Source organism: Leuresthes tenuis, unplaced genomic scaffold, assembly GCF_036924035.1.
Source record: "Leuresthes tenuis unplaced genomic scaffold, fLeuTen1.0.hap1 SCAF_8, whole genome shotgun sequence".
Lineage (NCBI taxonomy): Eukaryota > Metazoa > Chordata > Actinopteri > Atheriniformes > Atherinopsidae > Leuresthes > Leuresthes tenuis.
In genome coordinates this window covers 14,910,591-14,924,741 of record NW_027325362.1, presented here as the reverse complement: position 1 = coordinate 14,924,741, position 14,151 = coordinate 14,910,591, and the positions used below count along the sequence as shown (strand labels likewise).

The 14,151-nt window shown below is 43.5% G+C and overlaps 1 protein-coding gene across 1 annotated transcript; it reads right to left on the bottom strand.

The window, feature by feature from the left end:
* Positions 1 to 72: 72 nt before the first annotated feature.
* got1 (glutamic-oxaloacetic transaminase 1, soluble) lies at positions 73 to 5,506 on the bottom strand. The gene is made up of 9 exons (XM_072391001.1): positions 5,296 to 5,506; positions 3,097 to 3,278; positions 2,889 to 3,012; positions 2,478 to 2,590; positions 2,290 to 2,394; positions 1,994 to 2,144; positions 1,662 to 1,827; positions 1,433 to 1,575; positions 73 to 1,174 (listed from the first exon to the last, which is right to left on the bottom strand). Exons 1-9 carry the CDS (start codon positions 5,402 to 5,404, stop codon positions 1,035 to 1,037), a joined length of 1,233 nt encoding a protein of 410 aa, XP_072247102.1. The 5' UTR covers positions 5,405 to 5,506; the 3' UTR covers positions 73 to 1,034.
* Between the last annotated feature and the right edge of the window lie 8,645 nt (positions 5,507 to 14,151).

The window sequence follows — 14,151 nt, the reverse complement described above, 5'->3', positions numbered from 1 at the left end:
CATAGCATTCTAAACTGTTAAATGAATGCAAACCCCTATCAATTCTAGCATATATGGAAACAACGCAAACATAATATTCATAGTTATTTACTGGAGTAATTCATTCATCCTAACTTTTCAACTTCCCTAAACACTCAGTGTTGCTAGTGTGCAGTGCATATAGAGATGTGGCAGCAAACTGGTTGTGCTTTAGTTTGTTTGCGTCAGGAGAGTCTTGCATAACAGTGTGTTAGTACAATGAACAGTCAACATTCACTTGCTGGAACGTGATAGAACTGGAAATAGCCAAATATTCAGCAAAGCAGCATAAGGACACAGATTTCTCCCCAGTTGTGAGTCCTATTAGGAGCACTCGGTGCCACCAACTGGAAGAAAAAGACTATAAATTCAGATCAGAACAAACTCATTGGTTGGAAGACATTATCATTATTAAATTACAAGCTAAAATACATTTACATTTCATCAAGCAATAACAGTTTTCAGTCATTCGTGGTAGTAGTAAATATTAAGGACAGCTGTTACTTGCTTCCCGGAAGTTAAACCGAGTCGGTTTGGTCCTTTTGACGCTGTCCTGTTTTTGTTTTCAACAATTAAAACTGGGAATAAAGGAATCAACACTGTATAACATTTAACAGTTTAGACAACAGAGTCAGCACTGCTGAGGTCACGGCAACATCGACTAACAATACACAGAACGTGGAAGAAAACACTGTAGAAAGTTGACCAGCACAGATAAAACAAAAACAAAAACCCATGAACATTAAGACATAACTACATGACATTCTGAAAATAATTCAACGGGGTGTATGGGAAGATGGATAATTAGAGCATCTTTGCCCAGGAAGTGTCAGGCCGTGCTTAAAATGATCACTGAAAGACAGGAGAAACAGGGGGGGGGGGGCGTTTGTGTGCTTGTGGTAAAGACAACTTATAGCCATCTATATTTGTGCCATCAAATCTTGTGGAAACAAACACTGTCCCTGGGATCGGAGCGGCTCAGGGCCGAGCAGCAGGAAGTGTGGAGAGATATTCTTCTACTGCACCTTGGTGACTGTCTCGTGGATGGACTCGGCCACATAGTCGATGTTCTTGCTGGTCAAACCGCACATGTTGATGCGTCCACTGGCCATTAAATAGATGTGTTTCTCCTTCACCATATACTCCACTTGTTTGGCTGCGGGGAAAACAGCACAGCGAGATTTCTTTATTCAATTATAGCTCATGGGCCACCTTGCAGAGCCTGACGTGTGCGTCCAAGGGGACAAACACTGTGTGATACCATAACGATGAGTAAAGCTTTCATCTTCCCAGATTTCTTTGCCTTACAGCATGTGTTGTGCGCAGCTCTTTTTGACGCAGTGTGTTAACAGAACTGGTTTCAGTGGGGATGTGTGTTTGGCAGCTGTGCTGAGGTGTGCACGTGTGCACTCACGGTTCAGTCCTGTGAAGCTGAACATGCCGATCTGGTCTGTGATGTGGTCCCAGGTCCCGGGCGTACCCAAAGCTTGAAGTTTGGCTTTCAGCTGAGCCCTCATCAGCAAGACCCTGTCCGCCATGGTCTTCACGTTGTCCTTCCTGATAAAAAAGAAAAAAAAGAAAAGCTCTTCATTTCTGTGATTGCTGTGACTCATGCACATCCTTGAATAAAACTTGGGGCTGACCATTCAGCAAAGAGCTCCGGTGAGTTAAGAGTGACGGCAACAATGCGAGCTCCCTGAGACGGCGGGTTGGACCAGGTGGTCCTGACAATCTTCTCCATTTGGGAAAGAACCCTCTTCAGGTTGTCTGCATCCCGAGCCACAATTGTCAGGTTGCCCACACGCTCGTCTGATGGGACGAACATCAATCACATGTAATACAACACCGAAGCTGTTATTTTCGCTCTTTTTCACCTAATTTAACATATTCGGAAAGTTTACATGAAAATATCACTCGGCCTTCTGGATTTGATGGTTTCTGTGTATGTGTCTGAGTGCAAAAGGGGGTCACTCACTGTAGAGGCCGAAGTTCTTGGAGAACGACTGAGCACAGAACATTTCAAAGCCCAAGGAGACAAAGTAGCGAACGGCCCAGGCATCTTTCTCCAGACTGCCTGAGGCGAATCCCTGATAGGCTGAGTCAAAGAACGTAAACAGCTTCCTCCTCTACAAGAGATCAAGATAAATGATTAAAGACTTGTCAAGTTTTACAAGCATCGTGTTGAAAATGACACTCCTCTAATGTGCCACGGCACAGACAACGCATTGCTTTGTGTTTGTGCGCATGTACTGGATATTTACAGTATAATACCATCATAACTTCAGCAATTTGCTTCCATTGTTCCTGTGTGGGGTCTGTTCCAGTGGGATTGTGGGCACAAGCGTGCAGGACAAAGATTGAGTGCTCTGGACAGCTCTGCGGGAAACAGGAGGAGAAGAAAACATCTTGCGAATTCCCGTTTAAAATAACGACCAAAACCAAGTGATGCCAACGCTTACTTCCAAGTCACCAAGGAAACCAGCCAAATCGAGACCTCTCCTCTCCGCGTCCCAGTATTTGTATGGACGGACGTCGTCAAAGCCGGCGTTGCTGAATACAGCATTGTGGTTTTCTGGAACAAACAGTGAGGAAAAACTCTGATTACCGCTGTTCTTTTTCTGCAAGGTTTATTGATGTTTCTCACATCCAAGCTGATAAAAGAAAAAAAAAAGAAAAACACGATTACTGATAACATGTGATAGTAATTTACTGATGCAAAGCATTAATGACATCCTGAGTCTAAAGTCTGAGTGCTGAGCTCTCTTTGTTGAGCAATCAAAGTCCTCGAATGAGGGGCTTGTCCTCAGGAGGCAGGTTCATCGCCGCTCTGCTCTACTCTCTTGTTCATTTGCATGTAAAAGTGGTTCTACCCCAAGTCGGTGCAGACACATAGACTGGAGTTTTTGTGTTGTTGTTTCCATTGTAGAATCGCCTGAGGAACTCTGCGCCTATCTTCAAAGCACCAGTACCACCCAGACACTGGACAGCCCCCACCTGGCACGAAACAGCAAAAGAAAGTCAGTTTGAATGTAAACATATCAGCTTCCAAAGCACTGCGTGTCCTTTAACAGCACTAACCCTGTCCTCCTGGATGGCAGCACTGTTGTCGCCCAGTGCGATCTTGGAGGCAGAGGATCTGAACTCTGGCAGGCCCAGGATGGGCAGGTACTCGTGGTTTAGCCTGTCATCGTGCACAATGATCTTCTCCACCTTTTTCACCACTGGCAAAACCCAGGGCTTGCCTTCGTCTGTCCTGTAGGCTGCAAGGAGGAACAGAAACGTATAGAGAGAAGTGAAAGAAAGAGTATGTGAAATTGTACCAGGCCTTGATGTGTTGCCCCAAAAGGGCCCTATTTTGGTTGCCTGTGAATATTGTTTTCAGTAAAATGCTTATGGGCGGAATACAGCATTCATCCTGTTGATGCGCATCCTTTCACAGAGAAGGAATGCCTTCTTTTGGCATATTTTCTGAGAATGTGGGTGAGCAAAGTGACCCATTTGAGTGCAGTAGCATCAAGGCTAGGATGACTCACAACAAGGGATACAGGCTCTATTCATTTAACAATATGCACTCCGATTTTGGCCGTTGTTGTAAATCATTAAAAAGGCATCGCTCTAATAAGAGCTGTTCAAAATGATAGGTGTTCAAAAATAATCTGTGAGATCAGCATGGCAAAAAAATAACTTTTTAGCTTAATGCATGCGGATCGAAGGGCAGCTATGTGAAGCTGAGCCTGAAAGCGTCTTCTCAAAGACTTTGGAACTGACATGTACTTTCATCTGTTGTGTGGTTTTGCCCGCTTGACTCTGTGTCACCACCTGATAAGGAGTCGAGTATTCAATAACATCTTTACCCTCAGAGCACAGATCAGCAGCTTGCTTTGCAATCAGCAGCAGAACAAACAGTTCTTTATCATTCATGAACTGGCACAGGAGGCACAGACTAGGTGTTTAGAACAAATGACATTTTAATGTGGTTCGATCAGAACTAGCATTTCGCTAGGCCTTTCAAAACCCAAAGATATTATTTCATGATTTCATTATTATTTCATGATTATTTCATGATTAAATAAAATGAAATAAAGCAATAAATCCTTACAGCTGGGAAGGTGCTGTTATAACTGGAGGCATTTTACTTGAGTTGATCAAAATTTTAATGTCATCTTATGGTTTAACGGACAACTGGAGGCATTTTACTTGAGTTGATCAAAATTTTAATGTCATCTTATGGTTTAACGGACAACTTGTTTAAGCTCCAGAAATGACTTTTAGTGCATGTGGCACCAGACAGCCCGTGGCCTACATTTACCAGCTGTGCAGTAGCGTTTGACCATCTGCAGCGCTGTGTGTCTTGCAGAGGGATGGGGATTACAGGGCCTCAGCTTTCAGAGCTAATCACGGGACTCACATGGCCTTGTCCTGCCGTAACAGAGCTAAGCATTGTTTCTCACACCATTCTTTCACAGTCAGAATTACATCTTGCACGAAGATTACCACAGAAAACACTCGCACTGATTACCGAAATGTGCCATTGGCTTGCTTTCAGGATGAGGCAGGCCTAAGCCATGCATAATTAAAGTCCTGCAAGTTGCACGCTCTTGTGGAAGAGAACATGCAGTAATCCGATCGATTCCCTGGTTCACGGAGCCAGAGGTTATCTTGTTGAATAGCAGCAAATGGGAGAGAAAGAGAGGAAGCCAGGGAGGAGGAGGGGGGCGAAAAGTGATTCAATTCATTGTGCCACACCTTTACAGATCAAAGAATATTATGAACAAAGGTACATTCACTTTTGGTGTGGAATGACTGAGTAGCATGTAGCATGCCAGATACTCATTTCTATAACAGTTGTAAAACACCTGTAATGATTTTATGGTAACCTGAGACATGTCAGAATTTGCTGTTTGCACTCTGTGGAGGTAAAAGACTCGTTGACCTTGCAGGACCTTCAACATTTTCGTTCGTGGAAGTAGAAACTATAAAACATCTGAAAAGTGCAGGGTCACAATGTGCGGTTAACATTAGAAATTGGGCCACGCACACACTAAAGTGTGGCTATAAACAGAAATCTAAATAAAGTATGTGCTCACCGTCATGGAAACCAAGTTCATAGGAGAAACGCACGAACAGGTAACAGAATCTTAAAAGCCTCTACATTCGGTGGAACCCCTTTAGCAAGCTCCGGAAGTTAAGCTACAAGCCGGCCGGACCCGCACCGGCTGGCTCGTTGCTCAGGGTTACCGTTGCCATGGCTAACGCTCCAACAGATACACAACTTACCTCCCACTCCGAGGTTCACCTTATTGGGAAACTGGTCGTTGTTGAAGTCCTGCGATAGCTTAAAGACAGCAACAGGGGCTGCTTGTGGGACCTCACAAAACACGGACATCTTCTTCTTTTTTTAAAGGAGGCTGTGGAAGCAGTGAGCTGTCATTCAAGCAGCTAGCTAACAGGATGTAAGAAGACTTTCACCTTCACCTCCAATTTAGGGACCGTCAAATGGGCGTGAGTGCATTCACCAATAGGAATCCAGCTTCCCTATGATCTCAGCACTGATCCCCTTCGGGTCAAAGTTCAAGAAAACACACACACCCGGGCTGTAGACCAATGAACGCCTCTGTCTCATGACTGACAAATCTCACAACAAATGTCCGTGATTCAGCGCTTTACTGCAGTAAAAGAAGTTGCCACAAGGTGGTGCCACAGCCTATGGAAACCCTAAGAGAGGCAGAGCAGAGTAAGGGGTCAATGAGTTTTGTACAGTGGGATTTCTTAAGTTTTCAGAAGAGATAACTCACATTGGGCTCCGCATGGCTTCGTGCAAAATCTGTCTCAAAAGGATGAGGGCAGACATTACATCATAAATGTCAGTTTGAGCTTCTACTGAACAGACAGAGTAGACTCCACACTCTTTGAGTGAGTGCATGTAAAGCTGTTTAAATGCATGTGTAAGTATCTTCATCCGTTCTGTTCTGAGAGGCTCGGCTGAGATATGTTATAAACACACTGGCTCCTCTGTGCTCTCCCCACAGCTGTCTGCAGGAACTGAAGTGGTTGATAAATGAAGGCCTGTCCAGCCTGCTCTTCTCCACCAGAACTGTGGCTGTGTTGAATGGTGGCCAACGGGATGACTGACTCTTCACTGTTAACTAATGATATTGTGTTTGGTAAATTATGGGTGGAAATGATGAGGCATGTTCACTCAGTCCCGTCATACCCTGTCACAGTTTGCATTAAAACGTCATACACTTTACAAAGAATTTTCCAAACATGCGAGAGACAACACACAGTTTGACTGTGTAATATGCTCTAGTGTAATTGTCAGAGATTTAAGTGCTGAATACAGTATAGTTGAAATTAGCTCCACTTTCACCATGTAGTGCTAAAAATTCTGCATCAGTAAACTTTTGCTTATAGCCGTCTTTTAATTGAGAGTTAAATCTATCTTAGATTTCAATTTAACAAGTATGGGCAAAAAAAATTCCACTAATTTGTGGCTTGTTTACATCCAACATTGAATTTAAGCTCCTCCCACACAGATTAACTAAGAAAGTGTGATTGGGTATTCTTGCAACCAGCGCTTAAACTTTGAAATGGCCAAAACTGAATAAAACAGTCATTTTTCATATGAAGTGGAAGAGGCAGACTAATTCAAAATCAGTCATTTTAAGAATTAGAGAAGTTAAGTCTCTATTCTTCAAATTTCAAGTCGACACAATTCTAAACACAAGCTCTGTTTCTCACCCTGTCTGCAGTTCAACATGGCCCTTTGCGCAACACAGTTCTCTATCTGAGACACAGGAATCTGACATAAAGTAACTGGTTTGAGATTTCAAAACAACTCAATTCACGAACCTTAACGCTTAATCGTCGACTCATCTGTCAGTATGCAAACACTACAAAAGCACCAAAGGTAATCACCCTTTTACAACAACAATGTCGGCCAGTGTTGTAAACAGGGAAAGAGGCAGGGCAAGACTCTGAATCCGGAAGGAAAAGTGTGAGGCATGGATAGAGCGGGACCAGCAGGGGAAGGACAAGGATACGTATGCTGGCCCTTCTGCAGGCTACGAGAGAAACTGCAGTACTGTTCAGGACTGGATTCTGGACTCGAAAGAGCTTCTTTCCTCAATTTATATCTAGGCAAGTTTGAATTTTTGTGGGGGAAATTTAATAGACACTCTCAAAATCTCTTTTAAATGTATTTTAGTTATTTGAAAATGGAAAATGTAAGTATTCAGATCCTGAGCTCTGGTTCATTTTACTTTTGTCAGATTTCCCTGAGATGTTTCTTCGTCTTGACTAGAGTCCACTTTCACCTATTTGATTGATTGGGACACACGTGACATAACGAGGACACAATCGTCTAACTGAATGTCTCTGCAGTTTATGGTGTATGTCAGGCTAAACCATGAGTGGAGAGACTTGTCGGTAGACCTGAGAGAAAAATACAAGAACGTTTCTGCAACATTTACAGTGAAAGAGCAAATCAGCCTCCGCGACCAGCCATCAACATGCAAAATCGAATGCAAAAAAACAGATAAGAAACCAAGAAGCCAGCGGTTACAGTGAGTTCCACCCAGATTTCATTCGGGAAGATCGGAGAAGATGGAAACAATTTCTCGCTATATGACGTGAAAAGCTGCTGGGAGTTTGCAAAAAGGCACCTGAATGAATCTCAGACCCAAAGAAGTAAAATCCTCTGATTTGATTCAACTAAAATGGGACTATTTGGCCACAATTCCCAACAGTATGTGTGGTTGAGCATCTCTGCGGTCAAACAATGGGTTGGAAGCATCATTTTGAGGGAAAGATGGGTGCAGAGAAATACAGAGCAGGCCTGAGTGAAAAACATCTGCGGTCAAGATCTCGGGCTGGAAGTGACATTTTCATTTTGACAAGGCAACAAGTGGAGGGAAGCCAAAACTCTGAGAAAGTTTGGGAGTGACATCAGAGAATTCAACAGAGCACCACCTTTACCCTGAATGTGCCTGCCAAGAAGAATGAGAGAAACCTCCAAACAAAAGGTGTGTGAAGCTGGATGGATCACCTCCAAGACGACTTTAGGTCGCCTTTGTCACCAAAGATATTTCAACCAACTGCATTGTTGAGCCTGAATATTTCATTTTTGCTGCTCAATTATTTTAAAAAAACCTAAACATTTTTTTCTGTAAGTCTGAGGCATTGGAATGATGAGGATTTTGAAACCCACAACCTTATTGTGTACACAGCCTCATCCCTGTTTACAGACTTGTTTTCAGCAGCAGGGAGCTCTCACTGATTAACCCTTTATCCATTTCTTGCCCAGCATCAAACAGATGAGAAACTTAAGTTTTGAGCATAGAGGAGCAGACAGTAAATACTCAGATGATTTTTTTTTTCTCAGTGGTGGATAGTGACCACCTGAACAAAAATATAACTTCAACTATATATGGCTACACCAGTTGGCCATAAAAATGATTGACTTGCCATGAATAAAGTTGGGATAATGCAATATAAACTCACCATAACGCAGACCTAATAATCACAGTATTAATCCTGATACTAGTTGCCACAGAACTCAGAGTTGCCATTATCTTCTCCTGTTTTGTCCTGTATGTTACTCACTTTCCCCATAGCTGCTCCCACCCCCACTCATATCCCCGCTTAACGCTGACAGTAGATGTTTTCATTCTTTCCGACCAGGTGAGGGTGTCTCGTATGTTAGCTATCACCGTCAGCCCTGCAATTAAGGGATTTGAGCTCCCAGAACAAGGCTTGGGGGCCTGGGGCAGGCTTTGCTGTGTATGTACTGAGGAGGCCCCATGGGCCACGGTCTGGGCTGTGATGTGAAGGGTGAGTCAGAACAAGGAGTGACAGGAGTAGCCCCCGGCAAGACAGTGCCTACAGGAGGAGTGTGTCATGCTCCGATCATTGGGCCACTCAGCCAAACATTCACAAGCACCCTCCGTGCATTTTCTTCACCATGGATTGCAGAAAACATTTATCTTGGCATCCCGCCGTGTAATCCAAATATGACATTGGAAAAAAAAAAAAAAAAGTGGCAATAAGGTTTTCTCTTTGCACGCAGGTTGTCATTGGTGCTGCAGGAGGCCGACACTAAAACACACAAAGGCACACATTCAGGCACAAGACAGTCACATTCCAGCTGTGGTATCACTGAAACACAAACAAGAGGGTGCACACACACACACACACACACACTCCTACTACTGTGCATTCCAAGGGGGGCGTCGCAGCGTTGTTCACATGCTGCCATGGCCCCTGTGTCTCTGGGTCACAGAGCTGTGGTGAGTGACCACCTTTTTAGCTTCCCGCCTTGTTTGTTTTCCACAGACAGTGTCATCAATTCTCTAACAAGGGACTAGACACAGCAACAACAACGAGCACAGGACCTCCCCGTGTCGTACCATGACTGATGGAGCATGCGTGCAGCAGACATCAGTCATCTTTGCGTATGACTGCATTCCAACCAGTGCATTTGGGCACATGTCTGTTCAACCTATGTGTATATATCATGGCATGAAATCTGCTGGGTTTTTCTTTGTTGTTTTGTTTTGTTTTGTTATGTTTCTGTGTATACAGGCTTCCACCCTGTGTGTTCTACATGGATCTGACAAGATCAAGAACATGCTGCATGTACAACTGAACCTTTAGTTCGGTTTAGTTTTAAAGCCTGCATTGGGCAAAATAATGCTTGAGTAAACTGTTGCTTTTAGATCCTTATATTCATGTTAAATGCCTTTCTCATAAAAAAACAATAATTGCGTTGGTGAAATATCAACTATCAGGCATTCCTTTAGTGATGCACCCTTGGATATTTACAGTAGGTTTCTGGATCTCAACATCCGATCTTAAATTATGATAAACACAGCTGCTGTAAAAACAACAGAAAATAAGATAATAGAACAAAAACAAACTTCAGCGATTTCATCAAAAGATTTTTCCAGAGGAATATTAACAATAGGGTGCTAATAAGCTTGTCACTTACTGCTTTGATGTGGCCTTCAGGCCATGAGACTGGGTGGGACCTCATGCACAGGGCCTAAACTGTGCTGCTGTAGCTGATTGATGTTGTCTGTTGGCAGACTCTGCTTCAACAGAATCACACAAAAATATGCATGCAGAGGCACAAAGACAGGAAGTGGAAGTCTCAGGTCTGAATTTTTACGCTGAATGCTTATTTTCTGTCTCCATAAAGACACAGAAGTTGTCAACTGGGATTTATGACCACACAATATTTTGTTCATCACCACCATCTATAAATGGAGGGGTCAGGGGTCAAGGACGACTTCACAGTTAGGACTCAATATGCATGAATACCAGAGAAGTTGGGAAGTCTTCTAAAATGCAAAAAGTTCAAGGAAACAAATAAAAAGATGGATGGATGGATGGATGGATGGATGGATGGATGGATGGATGGATGGATGGATGGATGGATGGATGGATGGATGGATGGATGGATGGATGGATGGATGGATGGATGGATGGATGGATGGATGGATGGATGGATGGATGGAATTATCTTTGAGCAACACTCTCAGAATATTTATATATAACGACATTAAACATTGTGTATCTTGAAAGATTTTCTCCACATCTTTGGATTAAGAATTTTTTCAAACAGATTTGTAACTCTCTGATGGAGTTTGACCTAAACCGGTGAGCCATGACTCACCCTTACATGGACAGACAAAACGTTCGTTTGACGCTCTTTTCACACCCAACCCCGACACTCTCACCTGTCACCAATTCATTTGGTGCTTGTAGAATCTTTCAAATTGGTTTCACTTATGAATTCTATAAACTTTCCTTTTTTTCTTTGACCTCCCTCCCAACTTTTTTAGCAGCGCAAAGTTGGCATCAACTTGTAGATTAGTTTCTACTTTCTAAACACTAAAATGAAGATACTGAAAATCATTTTCTTTGTACTTGCTTCCGGTAAATAAAGGTTAACAATTCATGTTAACCTTTCACGCTATCTTCATCCTTTCAGAAAACTTCAGACATTTTGTCCAACCCTAGAGCTGGGACCAAAGTTGTCTACCAGTCTCCTTCCTCTTCAAGTATATTCAATCAGATCACTGGCATCATCAACAAGCTTATAAACAGCAATAGATGCTGCTGAAACTCCTTGTTCAGTTATTACTCACGTAAATAGCATTAGTTTTAAGGAGGCATAAAATGTTCACTTTTATGGAAATACTATCTTGGCAGCTGGACAATCACAAGCATTTCCTCTCATTAATGTTTACAGCTCGAAGCAAACGTGAATACACACATTCATTTTATGTCAACAGAGTCTTTCCTCAAGGATTACTACTTTGGCCAGTTGCACACAACTATTTCAAAATCATTTTCACAATGTACAACATGATATATGATACATGTCCATGTGTAACAGGACATATAAGCATCCAGAGTCCCACACATCCTATGTGGTGAAACCACACCTCTATGCAACCGCAGCAGAGAGGATAAGCGTATTTAGGTTGCATGTTTCCTCCCAAACTAAATTCCCAACACCGTAGATCACAGATATTACAGCCCTTACATCCCCCTGTGAGCAGTCATGTATACAAACACACACCTGCTGGGGCAAGGCTGTCTGGGAGAGAATTACAGCAGCCTAATTTATGAGACCCAAGGGAGGGCAAAGGGCAGGGGACCCAGACGGGCCTAACTTCACTTCCTCCTTTCAGGGTCTCCAAGTTACACAGAACAGGGTTTTGGTTCACTCTCTCACAGCCTTTCAAGCAAACTACATTATTAGGCTCTCTTTATCTAACTCAGTTAACACAATGAGCCCTGAGGGACTGTTGGAAGGAGCAAGTTAGAATACTGGGCACTTTTTGAAGCTGATAAGTAGGCGAGAACAAGGTTTTGCTGAAAATTAAATCTGGCCCTGGGCTCGCCTCTGGCCTCCTCATTTCCTCCAGTGAGAAGACGCTGTCATCCGTCACTCGGGCCCAGGCAGGGGCACAATAGCACAGTCTGGGTCCTGGCTACTGACACCATCACATGGGCTGCTGATAAGACTCACCTTCCGGGACCTAGAAGAACCGAGACATTGCTGACACACAACAGTTTGGTCCTTTGCCATTCTTACTGATGACCATGAAATTAAAGGAAGAAGGAAAGCATTTTGAGCCCGCCATACTCCGCGTGGGGCTGCACTTCTTTAAATAATTTCAAGGAGCTTTACAGTTCATGGCCTCATCATTTCCATACTCCAACATGCTCTGCTATTGCAGGATGCTAGACAGAAGCTATCACACCCTGTTAGATAATCCACAAGTGGACTCAAACGCAACATGGAAAACAGACTAGGCGGACACACTTGAGCTAATCAATTTCCATAATGTAACAACTTAGTGTTGATACTGAGAGCACTGCAAGACAAAAGGCTTACCATACTTCAGTTCCTCCTCGCACATCGAGGCTGCGGCGCTAACACGGTCAGTGCTTCAGTATAAAGATTTAAAGCACTCATCTGCAAAGCTTTGTCAAATCATACACCCTCTCTGTCAGTCTTCATACACAGGCCTGTACAGAGCCCCTCCACACACCGCAGGTGTTCAGGTCGTTTAATATTACGGTAAAACCATCATCAGATGCAGCAGAGACCACCGAAGAAAGATGATTGCAGTCATTACCCAGTCATCAGACGTGTCTTGGGATCCACTGTCTTCAGAGAACAGCTCTCGTCTCCCAGTTCATTGTTTTTAGGGGCCTTGCTGCAACTACTGATATGACTATACACCTGCCACTCTGAGGCAAAGAGCTTCTAGATCGACAGAGATATGGGGAGACTAAGAGAAACAAGACGAAACATGTTCAACGCTGCCTGGGAAAACACTAACTTTTGAAGACCTCACCAGAAAGTGAAATGAGAGGAACGAAGAAACCATAGCAGATTTTTTTTTTTAAAATGCTTTGAATTCTCTGTTATTCCTTAATTGTAAAGTGTTGCCGTTATAAATATATATATATACATACATTTTTTTCTTTTACTTTATAGTTCTGTCCAGATCTCTGCAGCCTGTACGCGCCCTGACCTGTGCTGTAGGCCTGACCTTACCCAGCTTATCACGATGATTCTGAAATGAAGATGATGTATCGGGGAGGCGCACTCAGCACCGAGCAGCTCCTTGACACTCTCTGGGAGTCTGGGTTTTGTTACAGGCAGGAAACAGACCCTTCCGCTCCGTAAACACGCGGCTCTGCTTGGCCACTCTTGGGCTGGCGGTGGCACGCGAAGACTGCCGACGGTGATGGTCATTTGAGGGCTGTGCGCTTGGACGTGCGTGTTTGGGGTTGAAAGCTAAATGAGCCATTAAGGAGGGTTGCGGCTGTGAGCCGTGACGCCTTGACACGGGTGCACGGTGGGGTGGTTTGTAAGGACTGCATTTCCAGATTAAGGTCCGCTCCCCTCGATTAGAAGTTGTATCAAAAGTTGATAGAACTTGTGTACAAACGCTTCACAACCGTACATAAGGCCAGGATTTAGTTGTCTGCTCTGCTGTCTCTTTGAATCATTACACGCAATATAGAGGAATGGGTAAATATTTGGGAAACGAATAGACCTGATTTAATGCCTTGAGGTGTATTTTACGAGGCAATTCACCCTCATAAACTCGACCAAATTCCAGCAATATCCCCCCGATTGTGTGAAAATGCCTGGAAAATTACGAGTAGTTGCCCCTCCTGGTGACGATGATGGACGCTGTGAGCCAGAATATGGACCGGTTCGGTCGTATCCATCCAGGAAGCAACTGTGACTATATAGTGGACATAAACTCTTTCTCTGCTTTCCTCCCCTCCTAAATGGGCAGTTTTAAGGAGAGATCTCCTAATCTAAACAGCGTCTTGCTGATGGTGAGCGGATGAGATTATGTGGACATTCCCTCCTTTTCTTTCCACACGCTTTAGAAGCAACAGGCCCTCAGAGCCTGGCGCCTGCACTTGGCCACAGATAGTCGACCAGGAGAAGGGTGTCCTGTTTCACAAAGCAGTGCCTTTAGCACACAGAAAAAATGTTACAAATCTTCTTCTGTGTCTTGCTATCATTATTATGTTTGTTGTTGTTTTGTGTTTTTAGTATTATTGTTGTCATTATAATTGTTGAAAGAAACG

Coding starts and splice junctions, on each gene's coding strand:
- got1 (XM_072391001.1), bottom strand. CDS start 5,404: ATGTCCGTGTTTTGTGAGGTCCCACAAGCAGCCCCTGTTGCTGTCTTT. Junction 3,279..5,295: donor GGTGAACCTCGGAGTGGGAG/GTAAGTTGTGTA, acceptor TCCTCCTTGCAG/CCTACAGGACAGACGAAGGC. Junction 1,576..1,661: donor CCGGAGCTCTTTGCTGAATG/GTCAGCCCCAAG, acceptor CTTTTTTATCAG/GAAGGACAACGTGAAGACCA.